Below are 19,728 nucleotides of genomic sequence, written 5' to 3'. Positions count from 1 at the left end.
CCCCTGTGTCCAGCCTGGCCTTGAACACTGCCAGGGATGGGGCAACCACAGCTTCTCTGGGCACCCTGTGCCAGCACCTCAGCACCCTCACAGGGAAGAGCTTCTGCCTAAGAGCTCACCTCAATCTCCCCTCTGGCAGGTTAAAGCCATTCCCCCTTGGTCCTGTCACTACAGGCCTTTGTAAAAAGCGCCTTTCTCATACACATGCATCGAAGTGGCTCTTGACAGTTTAGTGCAGATCATTTTCCCTGCAGGAGAACTATCCAAACATTAACAGCCAGCACACACGCCAGGGAGCCCGTCCAACTCAGGAAACAGGAGCTTCTCTGTCTGCCTCGTGTGTGACATGGCAAGAAAGGGGTTGCAGTCTTCCCCCTCTCCCTGCAGTTCACTGGGTCACAGATCACTCCAGCTAATAGGAAATGCAGGATCAAGACAGTGGAAAGCTGTACTAAAAACGTGCAAAGAAGTACTTGGCACTCCAGAAAGCTTGGAATTCCTCTATTTGTTATCCTTCAGCATTTCATCAGTGCAAGTCACCCTTCCTTTTTAAGCCAAAGCTCAAATGTGAACGTTTCACCAGTCCACGTCCGTTTGTACTTAAAGTCATTCACCACAAAGTAACAAACCAAAGCAGATTAGGAGGACACGGGCTGCTGACTCTAATGCAGCTACAGAATGCAGGAGCACCCAGGAAGGGGGACAATGGCCATTCTGTTTCAGTTAATTTCACAGACAAGTGAGAAGCACTTACTGAACAGTGAACGTTAAGGACATTGAATTACTGCAGAGCACTTAAGAAACCCTCTGGAAGACTGATGAAGGAAGTTGATGAAAACATTTAGTGCATCTATCTGAGGTGTCAGCAGAAAATGCACTGCTTTCTGCTGCCTTAGAGTTTCTTTCATTCTCTGGAGACAAGGAACTTCTCCTTTTTATTTCTTCACAGCAAATGTGCATGTATGTGCTCTGCCACTCATCACGTGGAGTAAGAGAAATCCTTCTTCAGAAGGGTCTCTGTCCTCAAAACATGAACTCCCACACAGCAGGGATACAGAGTGATTTGTTACTGTAAGGTTGCATGCGGTGCATTACTTCAGGTGTTAGGTTGCTGGTATCCATTTCCAGTTCTTTCCAGCAATATTGTTCATAAGAGAGAACAGGAGAACAAACAAAAAGAACATTTACAGAGGGTTTTGCAATCAGATGATACAAAATGGGGTGGAAAATATGGGCCAGCCTCTGTGCCTGGATAAAAATACCCCCAGCCAGACAGCATCTCCTGCACAAGTGGTACCCAGCAGTGCTCTCAGTGATGTACTCACCGCGATCAGGATCTGGAAGGAGCTGTGCATCACCTCGATGTAGCGGTACTCCAAGGCACAGCCTATCACAGAGATGTAGGAATGGCCATCCAGCCCTTTGATGCCAGACATTGAAGCCTCCTTCTTTACGCAGCCAGGACCATTTTCACTCCACCATGACTGGTGCCGGGAAATGTTGAATGTCAATAGTTCACTGTCCTGAAGAGAAGAGTTGCAAAGAGATCTCCATTTACTACAAGAGCATCGGACATGCTGTCAGATGGAGGTCATATTAAATCATTGGAACCACTTTGCTAGTGATCCTACACCTGCAAGTTTTGGGTATGGTAGTTTAAATCTGGAAGAAAAAGGTCAAGAAGGCAGCATTAAGTGTCTTGTCACAGAATCATGTGCAGTGGGTATGCTCTTCCCAGCACAGGTTCAACACTGAACTCAAGAACATGAACTTAATAACCCCAAAATGAGTTTCAAAACCCAACAGATCTTCCTCTGTTCTTAGCTTTTAGCACATCTAACAAGTTCCTGTACCATTTCTGCCCAGTTTCCTTCCACACTCATCACATATGGTGCTTCTGCATCTCCTGTTGATCTTACACAGTCAGCCTCAGGTCACATTACCCAGCAGGGCAGACCTCAAGGTGATGATTGCAGCTTCTTGTAACTATTTCCCCAGCTGTTCCTTGTCATCCCTACCCAGGGAGAGGCTCTTTGTGTTGCTCTTCTCATCTCTGCCAGTTGAATAAGTTAAACCATGCCAACACGGGGGTTACACAGTGAAATGCCACAGGAGTTTGGCTTGCAAGCAGGTCATTGGAAAATGACAACACTCCTCACACCTGAGAAAAGAGCAGGACTGGCTGGAATACCTGGGAGAGCTTTTGTGAGCTTACAGGACACGGCAGAGCCCTCCCTGCAGACAGTAAAAGACAAACAGGCTGAACAGCTCGGCTGCACCACTTCACAGAGGAGTGCTAAGAGCTGGGTGCCTCAGTAGTTCTCTTGGGTCACTTTGATGTGGAATCAAGGACCCCTTTTGTCCACAAAGCAAAGCCAGGGGTTGGAAGGTTGATTCTGAAGGATAGGTTATAAAATTCTATGTGTCTTTACAGAGTACAAATAGGTACTGGATATACACACCCTCTCTAACCATTGCTCCAAGCCCCATCCAGCCTGGCCTTGAGCACTGCCAGGGGTGGTAAGAAGCATCTCCCAGCCCAGCAGCAGTCAGAACCTGGGGTATTCACACTTCCTAACATGGGAAAGAAACCTCATGTGGCAGCTCCCAGTAGAATCAAGAGGGAGAAACAGATTCAGAGCATCTGATCCAGGCTCCTGCTCCAAATTACCCCCTGCAGAGGACTTGGCTCTGCAGCCAGCACAGGGAACCTCTCCAGGTAGTCCTGCAGATGCACTCTGCTCAGTCCACGTTGGTATCCAGGGACAAGCTTGAGTTACAAGGGCAGAAAACCTGTGACTAGCAACCAACTGCCCCTCCTTATGCACATTGTGTAGGTGCCTCTGCTCCACCACAGCTACTCCAAACCACTTTGCAGAGCTGTGATTCAGATCTGCTGCAGGAAGCACATGCTAAGCAATGTGGACAATTAAGTGAGAAGGCAGCTGCCAAACTCCTGACACAATCAGCACAGCAGATGGGATGTGCTTTACACGGAGGAGGGCACAGAGATGAAGTGCGGCACCAGTGCAAAGGCAGCCTGAATTAGCAAAGACAATAGTGAGAACTCTGTTAGCAGTTGGGAGTTTAAAGGGAGCTGTGTGCATTTTAAAGGGGATCATTATTAGCTTAGCAGCTACAGGACAATGCACACAGTGCAAGGTGCTGCACCAGCTTCATTTCTGGAGACAGCTTCCCCTTCCACCTTCTCCCGGTTTTGGCAGAGGAGCCTTTGGCTTGCCCCCTCTGCTGGCATCGCTCTTCCCTGGCCCACAGATCTCTCACATACCCACCAAATGCCATCTTTTCTGCAGAGCTCATTCTTTCTCTCCCAAGTCTGCATGTTCTGAGACACATGGATCTTCCCCAGCAAAAGCTTTTCCTCCTGGAGCCAGCCAGCTCCCCAGTCTGCTGTGTTCTTCTCCCTCTCACAAGCCAATTGGGTTATGGGAGACTCAATTCCTGTCTCTTTGCCTGGGGCTTCCCCCAATTAGCACAGAAAGCAAGCTGTTCCACAGGTCACTGCAGCATCTACTCTTAACCTCAGTCCCCAGGGCTTCCCTCTCCCAGCTCACAGATGGTGCCTTCCCAAACCTTCTGCTTCACTTATGCACAGAAACCCTTCGGTGCCTTCTCGACTCCTCACAGAGGCATCCATGTGTATTTGGCAAAGTAAGAAACAGGCTGTTTTCCTTCCTGAACTTCCCTTTTGCCAGTCTTTATGGAATTGGCTCTGGGTTATCTTTGCTGCAGGAGCTGAACTTGCTTGGGAGTTAAGCCTGGAAAAGCAAAGCAAGTGCTGGGCTGGAGGTGGACAAGTGGAGGAACAGTAGGTCCCAACCAGCACTTATGGCTTTTTACCTACAATCATGCTCCAGCTCTGCACAAACTTTGTATATATATATATATACTTCAGAATAGAATGGAAAAACTGAGCACATTTGGATTCACACCCATGAGCCATCCATCTCACAGATGTAAAATGAACACTGATTGCACACTGCGTTGTGGATGCCCTCAGGCCCACAGAGACACTGTCCTGAACAAGCATGTGGCTGGAAGACTGCAGGCACATGGATGGAAGTGTCTCAACAAGGCAAGCAATGCCATTCCTGGCTGGATGTCCTCAGGGGATACCTGTGCTGATGGGTTACAATAAAAGAGCATTCAGGGAGATCACTTCATGGACCTCCAGTTCCTCCTCAGTGTTTGCTGGGAGACTGGGAAAACAATGCCCAGATATCTCCTATGGTTTGCCAGCTTCCTTTGTTGGAGATGGTTGAAAACTGAAACTATGGAATAGACACACTGAGATCAGGAGAAAAGAACCCGTTGGAAGGAAGTTCAGGGAACAGCAGTTTCCCAACACCTTTCTGCAACACATTTGAAGCCCAAGCCCACTAAATCCTCCCCAAAGCAGGCGGAGGCTTGGGAGATGTTAATCAGTCCCAGAAGTGAGCAAGCCCTGCGGCTGGGAGAGTGTGATCCCTGTGTAGCTGTGCTCCCTCTGGTTTCTTGGCAGGCTATTTGCAGGGCTATCACTTCCTCCTTAACCTTCAGCCTGAAGAGAAACATGAGCAAAGAGGACTATGAGCTCCTTCTCGGGAGCATGTTGAAATCACATATCCCTCTGAACTGCTGTAGCACCTGGTTGCCATCCATTTGCCAGCAACATGGGAAGGAAGACAGCAGCACTAAAACTGGAATACCTGCATTTTACAGAGCCTATTTTCCACTCCCAGCCTCATCCCACTGTGTCCCAGGAGGAAACTCACACCTACCTCTGACACCCACAGAGCCAGTTGTGTTCCTTTGCTAAAACAGCTCTCTGAAAGCTGTTCTGAAATGATTTTCTAAGGGGCACCATCAGAGATGGGTTTGTTTCTTGGTGTTAACAGCCTTCTGAACCACCTCGCCCTGAACTGCCTTAGTTATATAAAGCAAGCCAGCACTATAAGAGCTCTGGAAACAAACTGAACCCTGTATGGGTGCCCCCAGAGCCTGACAGCAAAATCATCTGAAATCTTTTCAGTTGGAAACATTTCTTATCATAATAGGAAAGAAAACATTTATCTTTCAGCCATGTGTTGAATAGCTGTACTGCCTGAGACAACAGAGCAGTGATTCCTTTGTCTCAGCAGGCTCAGTGACAAGGCCATGGCATTTAAAGGCCAAATCCCAGGCTTCCAGTGCCTAAATTTAGATGGAGTTGAGGGACAGTTGTAACTACACATGCATTTATCAGAGTACTTTCTCCAGGTACAAAGTCATCCCAAGATCCCGTCCATATCCTCTGGAATACAAACAACCCCTCACTTGACTAATAAGGGCTGCTTCCATCTCAAGAGAGGATTTTGACCACCACCATGGCTCTGGATTCAGATCAAAGCACTGTGTAGACAAGAGAGAATATAAAGGAAGGGTAAAAAAATCCAAATCACCATTCCAAGATGAATAATTCCAGAAGGAAAGGACAAAGGAATACATTGAAATACACAACACAAACCTCTCGGAACGTTTCTCAAGTCCACGATGCGGAGGCAGTCGCGTGGCAGCTGGACAGACAGATGCTCATATGTCTTAACAGTAGGATTTTAATAATGAACTCAGGCTGGGGGGTGCAGGGGGGACTGTTTCACACTCGAGTAGACAGGGGAAGCTTAACGTGTTATTTCAAGCACAGCCTAGAAACTTCAGAGAGAGCTCCCGACAATTCAGCTCACCAAATGGCCAGATGGATAAAAAGGGAACAGGAATAGAGCAGGGGAGGAGCAACGTGGAAGTTCAGCTGTGAGCCCCAGCATGGAGCAGTGGTACAGCACTTCCAGAGAGCCTGCATTTCCCCCACATACTGCAAGTGTGCTCGGAAGCATGAGCAGAGCAAGGAAACACTGCCAAGAGCCATTTGGAGGCACATCCCCATCCCTCTGCCAGTGCTGAGCAGCAGCCCTTCAGATCCAGATTGCTGTAGCTCTTGCCTGATCATTGGCAAAGCACTCACAGGAAAGCTGACAATAGGCTACGTGCTTAGGGAGGCCCTTGCAGCAACAGGGAGGTGCTTGCTTAGACACTTAGGCTGATCCATTTGTCTTTGGCCACCTAATGAAGATCTGCTGTGCCAAACTTCATACTCCCTACTAGGAAAAGATTGCAAGCTAAAAGTGATAGGATAGAAAGATAGAAATCAGGTCAGTTTAGCTCTTTCAGGAAGTAGAGAGCAGATTCATAGAATCAGAGAATTATAGAATAGTCAGGCTTGGAAAGGACCTTAAGATCATCCAGTTCCAACCCCCCTGCCATGGGCAGGGACACCTCACACTAAGCCATAGCACCCAAGGCTTCATCCAGCCTGGCCTTGAACATTGCCAGGGACGGAGCATTCACAACCTCCCTGGGCAACCCATTCCAGTGCCTCAGCACCCTAACAGGAAAAATTTCCTCCGTACATCCAATCTAAACTTCCCCTGTTTAAGTTTTAACCCGTTACCCCTTGTCCTGTCACTACAGTCCCTAATGAAGAGTCCCTCCCCAGCATCCCTATAGGCCCCCTTCAGACACTGGAAGGCTGCTCTGAGGTCTCCACGCAGCCTTCTCTTCTCCAGCCTGAACAGCCCCAACTTTCTCAGCCTGGATTCACAGAGATTCACAGAGCATTTTCCCTTTCGATTACAGTAACTCGTGATAGTTATAACAAGTGGTTTTTAACTTGAATCCTTTCTCCCCCCCAGCCTGAGTTCTGACCTGTCCCGGCTGCACTGGGCTGTCACCAGCCAAGTTAACAAACTCCATTCTTTCTAGCTCACTGCCATGCCTGCATTTGTCATTGTGAATTAGCTGGCTGCTGACGGAGACCTCCCCAGCAGGCTGCCCTTGTCAGGAGTACACAGGGGTGGGCGCAGGGCTGGTGGGAATGCTACTCCCCCATAGGCTCACCAGGAAGCACAGAGGAAACAGCAACCAAAGACCTTCCTCAGAGCCATCAGCCCCTTAAGGGACTAGCATGAGAATACAGCCCTGTCCAAACCTCTCCACAGCGTATTCACTAGTCTAACAGCTTATGAGTTAGTGTTACCTGACCAGCTCCACCAGCCTCACTCCACCAAAGCTGCTCTTCTAACATGTGCGATCTGCCTGCTCACTGCCAGGTTAATCACAAGCTTTGACTCTGAGTTCCTATTAGGAGCCAAAGGACAGCTTCATCCCACGGCCCCCGAGGGCACACAGAGGTTCCTCTCCTCTGCAGCACTGCTGCTGTAACCCCCTGGCTCATACTACTCTGCCCTTGCTCCCTCCAAGAGCCTGCCCAACACTTGCTCATCCAAGCCCAAGCGTCCTTCTGGGGTCTGATCCCAAGACCAAGATCAATAAGACTCTGCCTTTGGATCAGGTTCCCAGAGATGTGGCAATGCTACCCCTGAGCCCAGCTTGCAAAGCACCAGCTGTCCTACAGAAACCTGAATTCCTGTTTCAGGTGCATCTTTTGTTCTCATGTAGAAGTCAGGTTTTGTTTTGCCATTAAAAAGACCCAAATATCTTCATTTAAAGGGGTGAAGAGAAAGCAGCATCATGCTACAAGACAGCCTTTCTAAATGAAAGTAACTCAGTAGAACAGAGGCCAGGCTGTAAAACACAACTGCTCTGTTGTCTTTGCCAGCTGCCACCAAACTAACAGCATGAATTTCTCATTGCAGCTCTAGAGGGGAACCCACTGAGACAATAACAATGTACACTGCGGCCCAATTCTATTGCACAAAACAGTCCCCAGTCACAAGTGTCATCCGGTGGGGCTAAATAATGATTCTGTGATGTGCTGGCTTTGCTAAAACAAGCCACAGCACACAGTGAGGTTATGAGTTGAAGCTCCTCTGTAGTAGAGAAAGTGGGGTTTGCTGTGCTGTTTGAAGGGCAGAACAGCAACCAATGTGTTGTAGGGTAGGTTGGGGTTAGGGAACACAAGTGATCAGCTGGCTGGAAGCAAACCATGGGTGTCAGAGGAGCTCCCAGAGCAGGCTATCAAGCAAAAGGGAGGGTTTCAATAGTTACATAAAGTTCTTTCTCAGCTGGTCACAGCCACCACCGAGATGCTCTCAGGCTGAGCTTTTAGACCATCAGCAATCACTGTTTTGGGCAAGAACTCCCTCAAACTTCCCATGGATAATTGAGAGGGGAAATGGAGATTAATTGAGGAATTAGGAAGTTACATTTTCTTATCTGCAAAGGATTTATGCTGTCACTCATGACTTGCTGTCTGCCTGATAAAAAAAAACCCATAGTGCAGTTCCAATTATGACTACAACTTAGATTTATGACCTTGGAATTTAGGCCAGATGTAGAGTGCTCCAAAATGAACCTGTAGCCTGTAATCACTCCGAGTCTGCTAAGCTCCAGCAACACTGGGTAATTCATTGCTTGCTTAATTTAGGGTCTGCCTCCCATTTGTATTATTTCTGGCTCAGCCCTCATTAAGCAGACAGCAATACCTGGCTTAGCCAGTCTTCAAAGAGCTTCACAGATTAACACACAGCACCCCTAGCCAACAGCCATGCATAAATACCTCTGGATTTAAGAAGGAAGAATTAAGACAGGGGAATCACATCACCTCGGAGGCCGCATCCAGAGGAGATGCACCACCCCTCCACTACCTCACAGCCAAACTTCATTGCCCTTGATGCTAACCCAGGCCACTCATCCACATCGTATCTACTCACCTTTGAGAGCCCTCCCACTTCTAAGTAAAAACAGATGATGAAGATGTTCCAAGTGACCCAAACCGCAGTCCAGATGGCATACTAAAAAGGAAGCGGGGGGACAGAGAGAAGCAGTAAACATCAGGAAGTCACTGGAATTAGTTTACCTATATGCGATCTAGCTGGGGGTTGTTAGATGCCCTGAGCCAGCACTGCAATCCTGCTCTTTTATTTGCTTCCTGTATCAGATGGTCCTTTGCCTGATTACAGATGCAGGGCTGGCGATTTGGAGGGCATGGAAGAGCTCCTGCCATGCATTTGTGCAGCATCTAGCAGTGTCTTGGTGTTACTTTGGTACCACTAATAATTTTCCATGTTAGATGTAACTACAGTGGAAGTGCAGCGCAGTGAATGAACAGTGTGTTCCTGAGCACAGCCAGGCACCTCCTGCTGCTGTTTGCAGTGATCGTGCCTGGTTTCCCAAGGGCTTTACTCAGTTCCTCATCACATGCTGTATCCCATCAGTGAAGGCTGTGTGAATGGCTCTGAACAGAACAGGCGTTACTTACCACCACGATGTAGCGAGGTCTGTATTGAATAGTGCCAAACAGGCCGAGGATAACGATGATGATGTGGAGGAAGTTGGCTAGGATAGGGGCCCACTGGTATCCCAGGAAATCGAACACTTGCCTCTCTAATGCAGCAAGCTGGAAGGGAGAAGGAAAAGGAGATTTACAGCTTCTGGACTCATGCTGTTTATTCTCAAGGTTGTGACAAGCTTCCTGAGCAAATCACTGCAGCAACTGAAGATGTCACTCCATTCCAAAGCAATTTACTGCCTATGAACCAGGTCAGTAGGACAGAACATGCGTGTACATGTCCCCCCCTTCCACTTTGTACTCATCCGCTCTCCTCCAACAGGGATGCTAAGGCATCTAACTTAGTTCCAGTGTCCTGTGCACTTTGCAATGGGGAGGTGGCCCTGGCAGTGGGCAGAGGTGAGCAGAGGGTTGATAACACTGAAATAGCAGCAATAGGACTTTCAAGAGCTCATTTGTCAGAGCCTTCAGCATCGCTCCATCATTCCTGACACCTCTCATGTTTCTGCTCTCCAGCATACATCCATCAAAGTCAGAGCAAGGAGGAAACTCTCTCCTCCACCTTCACCCCACAGAAAGTGCTGCCATCCAGTAAAGAAATTCTGCACACACATCAGTTTTCCAGGACAGGCCGTTTTGTTCTCCAGCACTAATAACACGATTCCAGCCTAATACCATGTTCTAGAAATAAAACTCCATTGCTGTTAAAGTGCTGGCCCTGATTTTGAAATCCCATTTGCATAAAGATGTGGGTTTCAGCTGTAGCCATCATCGGCGCATCAGGCAACACCTGGGCACTGGATCTAAACCGCTGTGTTACACACACAGCTGAAACAGCATAAGAAACACGGAATTTCATTGTAGCCTTTACATCCCCACGGCCTTTAAATACCATGTCTATAAGAGGAACAGGGAGTAGAGGGGGCAAAACCATTCCTGTAGGTTTTCCCCAGTGCCCAGCCTTACACACAGAGATCTCCTTTTGCTTGTCTTCACTAGCACAGTACAGACAAGCAAACTTCATTGACCAGCCAGTGCTAAGGCACAGCAGGGGAGTTCTTTGCCAGGGTAAGATTTAAAGTGTGTTTAATTATCAGAGAAGCATAGAATCACAGAACAGTTTGGGTTGGAAGAGACTTTTAAAGGTCATCCAGTTCCAACCCCCTGCAATGAGCAGGGCAGTAGTCCTACGCTGAGATTGCGTTATGACATTTCATATTTATTTTCACCTACAGAAATCATTACCATTTACCATCGATAGTCAATATTAATTTAACTACTAATTAGACATTAACCATGGGTGATCCCACTCTGCTGTGTGCAATCAGCTGTGGGACATCTTTCGCTGGCTTGGCTTTTAAAGGGCAGCCAGGGAGCAAGCACTGGAGCTTCTGTAATGGCCTAAAGCATTTATGGATGCGAGTGGTTGCAGGTCCCAGTCAAGCCACATGATGAGGGAAGTCACATCTATTAAATGACCATTATTCCTCCTTCTTCCTAAATCAGTGGGGAAATCACCTTCAATCCTCTTTTGGGCTAGGAAGGTGTTGCAATTCTCAACAACACATTGGAATTTCAACCAGAATCTGTATTTCAAAGACATCTATAGCAGCCTGGGCTAAGGGAGATCAATCAGGGCAGTGGGACACAGCTTTCCCTCTCTGACATCCATCTTCACAGGCAAAGGGAGGCAGAGAGAGCAAGGAGGGAACGGAGGCAGTCACCGCATCTCTTCTGCAAAGGAATTAGTTTTCCCTTTGAAGCAACACACACTGCCCTGTTCTGAGCCATTTGAACCAGCTGGAGGATGCTGTGAGATGTGCTGCACATCCACATGTGAGGCTGGAATGGGGTAAGCACTGCTCATTTCACCACCCGAACTGCTCTACCCCCTGAGCACAGGAGAGCTGCTGTATCTCATCAGAAACAGCAGTAATAGGTTAAATGCTTAATCTCTCAGGAGGGGATTAAGGCACATACCTTAATGATATCTGGACATTTTGCCTCCTGACTGGCTGGCAATGGGTCACTTGGCTGCGACCGCTTCATCCCATCAGGCATCTAATTGGCTTTGTGTGTTATGTTAACATAGGAGTCTGTGCCCAAAAGCCAGCACCACAAGCATCAGTTAGCTGGGGGAACACAATGGGGGTGTTCCACAGAGATAACACCCTGTGGTTGTCTGTGCTCAGCTTTGCTTCTGGCCTTTAGGCCCTGAAAAGAAGGAGAAAGACAGATCCTTCCTACCCATGCCTTCTGCCATGTGTTTTCCCATTCCACAATCAGGGCATCCATGTATGTGAGAAGTGTTTTCCTCTCACAAATGGATATTTGCCACCAGAGCCTCCTCAGTTTGGGGCTGGGATGTGAAGAATGTGGTGGTACTCTTCAGTTCTGATGCCTTCAGTCTGGCTCAGAAACGGCAGGGGCAGGGCTTGCCCTGCTGATGGGTATTGATACATCTGCACCCTCGTACTGAACCTCTCTTGGATCCCTCTTGTTGAGCAGGGAAATGCCATCTCTTGCTGCTGCTGCAAAGTCTCTGCAGAGTAATCCCTGTGCTGTAGCATTCTTTATGATGATTCACACCATTCCATTGAGAAAGCCTATTATAGTCTAGAGAGATTGGTTGTAAAGAGAAATTTCACAGATTGTGGCACAGGTTTCAACCCATCCAAACCTGACAGGTCCTTTCCATCAGGGAGGACACATTTTTCTTCTTTATGACTATTCTCATTAAAACCAGGATTCCTTCTGCTCCTTTTGCTTCTCCAGCCCATAGAACATTTTTACCTTTCATTCTTGAAATGATTTGTTGCGGTACTAAGCTCATAATAGTTGTGGCAGACTTCCCTCTCTTGAAATAAACCACGTTTCTGCTGATCTGAGTGAAACCACAATAGCAAAGAACCATGTGAAACAATTGTTAGCCAGGCAAACTGAACAAGGCAAAGCTCTCTGTTGGGCCATCATTCACTTATATGGCTGGGAAAGATAAGAAAGGCAGAGATGATGTTCTGCAGCTGACAGAGTGTATCGCTTAGCTCACAGTGAGCAAGGAAAGGCTTTGTAAGCCAACATGGCAGGACGTGCTCAACGTCTTTACACCATTAAAACTTCACCACAGGGGGAAGCTGTACCTGGGGGGGAGCGTTGCCTGATGGAGCCCATTGCAGAATAGGTAAATGGTCTTAGAAAAAAATCTCAAAATTGAATCATAGAATCATAGAATAGTTTGGGTTGGAAAGGACCTTAAGATCATCCAGTTCCAACCCCCCTGCCATGGGCAGGGACACCTCACACTAAACCATATCACCCAAGGCTCTGTCCAGCCTGGCCTTGAACACTGCCAGGGATGGAGCATTCACAACCTCCCTAGGCAACCCATTCCAGTGCCTCACCACCCTCACAGGAAAGAATTTCCTCCTTAGATCCAATCTAAACTTCCCCTGTTTCAGTTTGAACCCGTTACCCCTTGTCCTGTCACTACAGTCCCTAATGGAGAGTCCCTCCCCAGCATCCCTATAGGCCCCTTCAGATACTGGAAGCTGCTCTGAGGTCTCCACGCAGCCTTCTCTTCTGCAGGCTGAACAGCCCCAACTTTCTCAGCCTATCTTCATACAGGAGATGCTCCAGCCCCTGATCATCCTCGTGGCCTCCTCTGGACTTGTTCCAACAGTTCCATGTCCTTTTTATGTTGAGGGCACCAGAACTGCACACAATACTCCCAGTGAGGTCTCAAATACTCCAAGAGAGGTCTCAAATACTCCAAGTGAGGTCTTGTGGATGTGGAACAGTTTCTTGTTGGGGGGTTCAAACCATCCCAGTTGTGTTTCCCATGGCTCTGGAAGGACAGTGTCACTGTTGTCCCCAGCAGGACATTCTGAGTGGATTCAACTAGGGTGTTTGTGTGAATTCTGGCCCCTCAAGTGTTTTCTATCCCCTCATCTTTGTCTCCTATCATGCTGCTAAGTGGAAGAGTTCAACCCATTGCCCTTGTGCCTCCATACTGCTAAGGAAGAGGGATGCTAACAAACAAGTCTGCTGCCTGCAGTTCTTTACCTCCCTGTCCTTTACAGCCCACTATCAAGGCCATGTTATCAGCTAGATTTGCTCTTCTTAGTTTATTAAGCTTTCAAAGCCTTTAATCTTATTTGGTTTGGATCTGTGTCTTTCACTGCAGTTCTGAAATCAATTGGGACACAGAATAACAAATATCACTCTAGATATTGACACGCCTTGGACAGATGCAGGACGGATGCTCAGAAAGCCCAGGCACAGGTACAGATAGGCAAAGAAGATGTCCTGCCTACCTGCACACACACATCCATGTGCAAGCAAGCCTGCTTTTACCCTTTCCAAGCTCAGCTTTAATAAGGGATTCCTTAGAAACAAGTTTTCAAGGGTGGAATAAAAGGAGTAAATGGGAAAGGCTGCACCTATTGCAAAAAAAAAGAAAGAAGAATAAGAAAAACTCTTTTACCCCAAAACTGATGCAATTTTCCACTTGGCCTATAAAAACCCAACTTGAAAACTCTTTTGCTCTTCCTTGCCTGTCCCTGCTCTAAGGACACATACCCTCACTGCTCCAGCTCCTGCACTGCCCTTGTTCAGTGGCATACACAGCACGGACAAGATGTGCAGCTTAACTCCCTGTATTTACTGCCTCTGTAGCCTGAACTGAGGAAGAGCCTCAGCTCCAGCCCTTGGTCACCACCACGCTCCCATGATGCTGCTTCCCGGTGCCTTGATTCAGCGTTTGATTTCCTGCCAACTGGCTTTGCTTTTTAAGAAGATGCTCTTTGTCTGTGTCCTGTGCAAACACCATCGGAGCAGCCAAGACTTTCCCTGAAAGAGGTCACGGGGCTTTTCTTGAGGAAAAGCTTGCATTCATTTCCCGAGGTATTTTGGCCGTGCAATGGATGCTGGCTTGAGCTCAGGACAGTCACAGTGCTCTTATTCCTATGAGACATCATCTAAGGATGAAGTTTAAATCCCGCTGGTTGAAACAGCAGGAAGAAATGAAAAAGTCTCAAGTGCATCATTTAAAAACTGTATCTATTTAGGTTTTGAACACAAATACCTTTGCTTTTGGTTCTTCCATACAGTTAAAGTTTGGCCATACCCACCACCCGCATGCTCTGTTTATTATTATTACTGGGTTGGCATTATTGGTAATATTATGACATATTATAAATAGATAGATTATGGTGATTATGATGTATTATTCAGAGTCTTTCTATACCATTGCTTTGCATTTGTAAATGGTGGAACAAAGTAAAGAATCCTAAACCCAAGCTGCAATGTGGTGAAACTACCAGCACTAAGCAGCAAATTCCCTCCTGTGCCAGTGCTTATTCAAGGTGGAGAAGCTTTTGTGGTAGAAAAGTTATTCAAGAGCGAGTCCCCTCTTACCACAGTGGCTGCATTTCTAAGTAAATGTCAATGGCTGTAATAGCTTTTTAATTAAGCTGATCTGGAAAAGCAGTTTGCTGAACCGCTACTTCACCCCCCACCCACCCGAAGGGCTCATTGTGTGAGGTGCCATGTCCTGGTCTCCTCCAGAGTCAGCACCTCACATGCCAGTACCCATTGCATTCATGAGATCTCATTTTTCTTCAGTAAGTGTTGTCAAGGAAACCTTCCTTGGGGCCTTGTGATCCACAGCTCCTTTCCCAGCATCCCTCAACGAAGCACAGAGGTCAAGAGACTAATTACACAGGAGGTCTCTGTTTGTCACTTTGTCTCTCAGACATCTCTGGTCACTCTGGCCACTGGATACAATAAGCCCCATTCTCTACTCAGTTTCATCTGGTTTCTCCCCAGAAGCTGCTGAAACCCCTTCTATTCACACAGACACTGGAGAGGCCTCCAAGAGCAGACCTCATCTCTTTAAATCATTTATGTTTCAGGAGCAAACTCTGGGCACTGCATGGCCTGGAAGACCAGTGCCCACCAAAGGCCCCCGAAACGCAGCTGGAGAAGCCCCTGTTGATGGCGTGAGCCCTATATCAGCTTGCTCCCTGCTGCAGGGTGTTACGCTGCAGCAAACACAGCTTTCAGACTGCACCATGCCATAGGTAAGGATCAGCACTGCTTCCAGCCCAGTACCATCCTGGGAAGAGCCTGGGCAGACTTAACTCTTCCGTGTGGTTAGGCACAACTTCTCTGTTGGAGCCCAAGGCATCCTGATGTTACACAGTGACACTGAGCCGTCACCTCCTCATCCCCCCAGGTCTGCCTCCTTTGTGCTCTGGATTCTCCCCTCCTGGCATCATTCTGTGTGTTGGCAACGATGCTCCCAGGAGTGCCACTGCTTTGAGCTTGATCCCTTTGCTTTCTGCTGCTGATGCTTTTTGGAAGCATCCTAGCTGCAAAGATATGTCATGACTCAGTCCCACACGCCCGAATGCTGCTTAGCATTCCAGGAAAGGCACAATCATTGCTGAACAGAAGGGATGAGACTGGCACTGAAGCAGTGCAGAAGTCTGTTTGTCTGTGTCTGGAGTCGAGGCTCCAGCTTCAGCAGGACTGAGGTTTCCTGGTACATCACATATAGCCACCAGCCTCACTCAGCTGAAGACATGGGGTGTGCACAAGCAGTCTAACACACAGACCTCTTGTACCTTCGTACTCCAAGTGTTGGGTTGGGAGTCCATGGTCCCTGTCAAATGGCACATCCCATACAAGTGGGGCAGCTCCTCTCCTGCCCTATAGCCTCTAACCAAAGGCTGCCCAGCACTGACTTTCTGAATGGTGCTCAGAACACAGCTCCCAGGAAAGAGCCTGCTTCTGAGGAGGAATGTTTCAGTACAGTTATCACCCTGTATTGCCTAAGTCAGGGTCAGTTATGTGCCTGTGCCTGTACACAGCCTCTGGCCTGTTTGCTTTTCCTGGATCACATCCACCTCAGGGCTCAGAGCTCAGGGACACAGACAAGTGCCCGTGCAGCAGCATCAGCCATGGAGATGCTCCGGTCCCTTCGCTCCTGCCTGTGTCTCCTGACAGCATCTGAGTACTGCGTGCTGCTGTGATTGCTGATTGCTGAGATTAGCAATCAGGTTAAACTAATAAGCAGGTGCCTTTGTGAGTCAGGCAGAAAAGCACTCTGACAGGAATGCCAAACTTGTCTTATTTGTAACCTGTGTCAACACTCAAATGTAAGTTCCCCAAACATAATTAATGTGTTGTGCCTATGATGCTCCCCCTTTCCCCTCTCAGCTTTTCTCTCCTCCCTCAGTCTCACAGCTCAGCTTTGGCTCTCCTGCTTTGTAACAGAGAGAGGGGGGCACTGGGACGAAGGGGCACAACTGTATTTGCAACAGACATAATGAGTTTCTTCAACAAGTGCCTGACATTTGTATCCACCAGATGCTCCATAAAGCACAGCTTTATTCCAAGCTCAGGCTCCACACTTGAGTCAGTCCCTTGCCTGTTGGAGGACTTGCTGCTCTGTCTTAACCCATCTCACACTGATGACTGTGGGCAAACATCCTTGTTTCTCTCCACACACAGCATCCTGGTGTGGCAGTGTTAGCACTGGGGGGGACATTCTCCCATTTCCCTGTTGAGTGAGGTATATTAAAGATGTGCCATTAACTCACCAGCCATTTCCCTCAGGAGACCTGCCACCATTTATGAAGCCATCTAAACACTATAAAAGGCTGTGAGGCAGAGCAGTGGTGAACATCAGAAGGAATTTAATTTTCTAATAGATTTATTTCCTACCAACAGGGCATTCATTCTATCCTTTGATCCCTGCCACTTTGCAGCCAGGAAAGTGTCCAAAGTTTGGGCTCATTCACATGACAAGGATGCAAGGAAAAAGCACAAATACATTAGAATTAGCCAGGGGGTTGCTGGATATAGGAAATAAATCCTATAGACCTGCTGAATGTGCTGTCATAAGCATCATCTGCCTAGCTAAAAGAGCCACCACCTCTGCCCAGCCTGTCTCCTCCTGATGGAGCCCTCTGGATGTGGGAGCAGCAGTTTGGGAGCAGCTCAGAGATTCCCATGAACTCCCAAGTGCATTAAGAAGACTTAAAATCATTCAGGGCTTGGACCAAAGCTCACAGGGTGCATAGAGCCCACGAGACACGAGCTGCACTCACCCAGTTTAGACAAAGTTATGGCTCTTTTATTGGCACTTACTGCAAACTGCAATTTTGCTTTGCCTCTGGTTACCCAGAGTTGAATTATGGCCTTGAACATGCTACTGGCAGCTTCCCAAGCAGGGAAGGAGCTCTTGCTTCAGGCTTGAAAAGCTCAGCGTTAGCTTTTTCCTGTCCACACACAGCCCAAGAAAGACCCAATGTGTCCAAGTGACACCAGGAACATCCCCTGCCTTCAGTTTGATGAACCCCTGGTCACATTTGGTACCTCCTGCAAGTCTAATTCGTGCCTGGCACATGCGGTTGCTTTCTGTTCGCAAAGGGTCGACTGCACCCTGAGCTACAGAAATGCCTCTTTGAAGGCCAAGCGACTGCAGAAAGCCACCTGAAGCTGGCTTTCCTTGTTCAGGGGAAGATGAGGATGAAGCTTTCCTGGTGGCCTTGTAGCACGCTTAGGTCTGTGTGTCAGCACGGCACTCGGCCCAGCAGGATGACCCCCGGAACGTATGGACACATGCTCTCTGTGTTGCTGATCTATTGTGGGGTCCCTCCCTGCTCTTCCCTTTGCTTGATGTCCCTTTGCTCTGCACCTTCCACCAGCCCCATCCTGCTCCCCCGGCTCCTTCCCGCACCTTGCACGGGGAGCTCAAGCAGCTGATCCCCTTAAAGAGGTCACAAATCGATCACGTGTAGAACACTTGCGCCAGCCGGATCCTCGGACAGAAGCCCATACAACAGGGGTGAGGAAGGATGCCAGGGCTGGAACAACTCAAAGCTTCCTCCATAGGAACCCCGTTTCAGTTTGTGCTCAGCTGCTGAGTCCCCGCTCCCTGACACTGCAGCTGAGCCGTAGCAGTGCTTTGCTTCCCCCCTGCTCCTGCTGCAGGGCCAGATTGGATCTTCGGAAACAGAAGGAGTTTAATGGCAATTCTAATTAGAGCCCTGCGGTGCTCTCGCGGGTCGCGGTTCCACCGGGTGCCCATTTACATTACAAATCAGGCTGGTGGCAGTGCCGAGTCTGCAGCCAGAGAAGAGAATGCATTGAAAAGGGGAGCACAGGATGGGGGAGAAATCAGGGAGAGAGAAAACGATCTTGTTATTATTAATAATCTAGGAAACGGGGATCTGCCATGGTCTTGCTGCAGCTTTGCTGCTACAAGGAAAGCCCATTGGTAATCGTCCTGCAGCAGGGGCCACCCAGAAATTGCCACTGGTAATTCCTGTACAAAGAAGCTCCTTTTCCATAGAGCAAGACTTTATCTCCCCCACCAGGACACAGAGAAGTGCTCTTAGCACTTCTGCTTCCTCATCCCTAGCTGTGAAGTTGTTGAGGGGAGGTCAGGGGGAGAAACATACGGAGCCAAAGGGATGCATTTCCCTTTCCTTTTCCATCTGCTGGTGTCTACACATGAATATTCTGCCCCACTGTAATGCCATGAGCAGCAGCATCTCCTTCAGAAAGACATAAACCCTCATTCAGTGAAGTGCTGGAGCATCTGCTGGCTTGAGGCACAGTGTATGTCCAGCTCAGCCACATGAGGAAGGGCTCTGTAAAACCTGGCTCTGATGGAGCAGGAGGGAAGATCCCATGGCCATAACATGGAGGCATCCGCACATCAGTGCACTGACACCCAGCTCACACACACGGCAGCACAACCAGTGTTGACTGTTTTGGTACTAATACGGATTTCAGGGGATCGCAGGCATTTTCCAATAACCCCAATTCCCACAAAAACCTTCCCTGCCTCAAAGGGGCTAAAAAATGAGTCCATCACTATTGAGTCTCATCTTCTGATTCTGCTCCGTTGGAAGCAAATCAGTTGGACTTAAATAATCCATTCATTACCTCAGAAATCACAGGTAACACACGGGGCCCCCCTCCAGATGTGCAAGCTGGGGATGTTTCACTCTTGCAGCCACTTTAGGAGGCAAAGCCAACTCTGTGTGACCCAAGGTGACTCCTGAGCTGTCACCGGCCCCTTGGCACAGCCACAGCAGCACAGCTCCCTCTGCTCTCCCAAGCGAGGAAGGGTGCCCACCCTTGGGTGTCTTCATCAGCTGTAACCTCCCCATGAGCACTGTGGGGAGGCAGCCAGCTCTGGTTTTCTTATATCAATAAAAGCAAGAAAACAGGGACACGTGAAGTGCTCAAACAGATTAGAGAAGTAAATACCTCTGGATGGAGACGGTGAAAGGTTTAGATGCACATTTGACGGTTCATGAAGTGCAATCTGCTGTGGGTGGTCATTCAAGGGTAAGAGCCCATCTACAAACCAGACTGAGTGCTGGAAATAAGTGCTTGAAGGCAGGGACTCTCAGCTTCAAAGT

General features: G+C 48.3%; 2 protein-coding genes across 5 annotated transcripts in view; one reads left to right on the top strand and one right to left on the bottom strand.

Moving 5' to 3' along the window:
- Positions 1-19,728, top strand: part of ARFGAP1 (ADP ribosylation factor GTPase activating protein 1) — a 282,114-nt gene that overhangs the window by 219,949 nt on the left and 42,437 nt on the right. The window lies entirely within an intron of this gene.
- NKAIN4 (sodium/potassium transporting ATPase interacting 4) overlaps positions 1-19,728 on the bottom strand; it is a 47,881-nt gene that overhangs the window by 15,190 nt on the left and 12,963 nt on the right. For all 4 annotated transcript variants that reach the window (XR_009741323.1, XR_009741324.1, XM_061441711.1 and 1 more), the window contains exons 2-4: positions 9,257-9,394; positions 8,709-8,789; positions 1,326-1,523 (exon numbers count right to left, since the gene is read on the bottom strand). Coding sequence is in view for 2 of the 4 variants with exons in the window: in XM_061441711.1 (XP_061297695.1) it covers positions 1,326-1,523; positions 8,709-8,789; positions 9,257-9,394 (417 nt within the window). In the remaining 2 variants the exon portion in view is untranslated. The remainder of the gene's footprint in view (positions 1-1,325; positions 1,524-8,708; positions 8,790-9,256; positions 9,395-19,728) is intronic.

The sequence above is a fragment of the Pezoporus flaviventris genome, unplaced genomic scaffold (genome assembly GCF_033815535.1).
Source record: "Pezoporus flaviventris isolate CSIRO_AGI_PZ_B2104156 unplaced genomic scaffold, CSIRO_AGI_Pfla_v1 ptg000213l, whole genome shotgun sequence".
NCBI classification, from domain to species: Eukaryota; Metazoa; Chordata; class Aves; order Psittaciformes; family Psittacidae; genus Pezoporus; species Pezoporus flaviventris.
The sequence above is the reverse complement of the archived record's forward strand: the minus strand, read 5'-3'. Positions and strand labels throughout refer to the sequence as shown.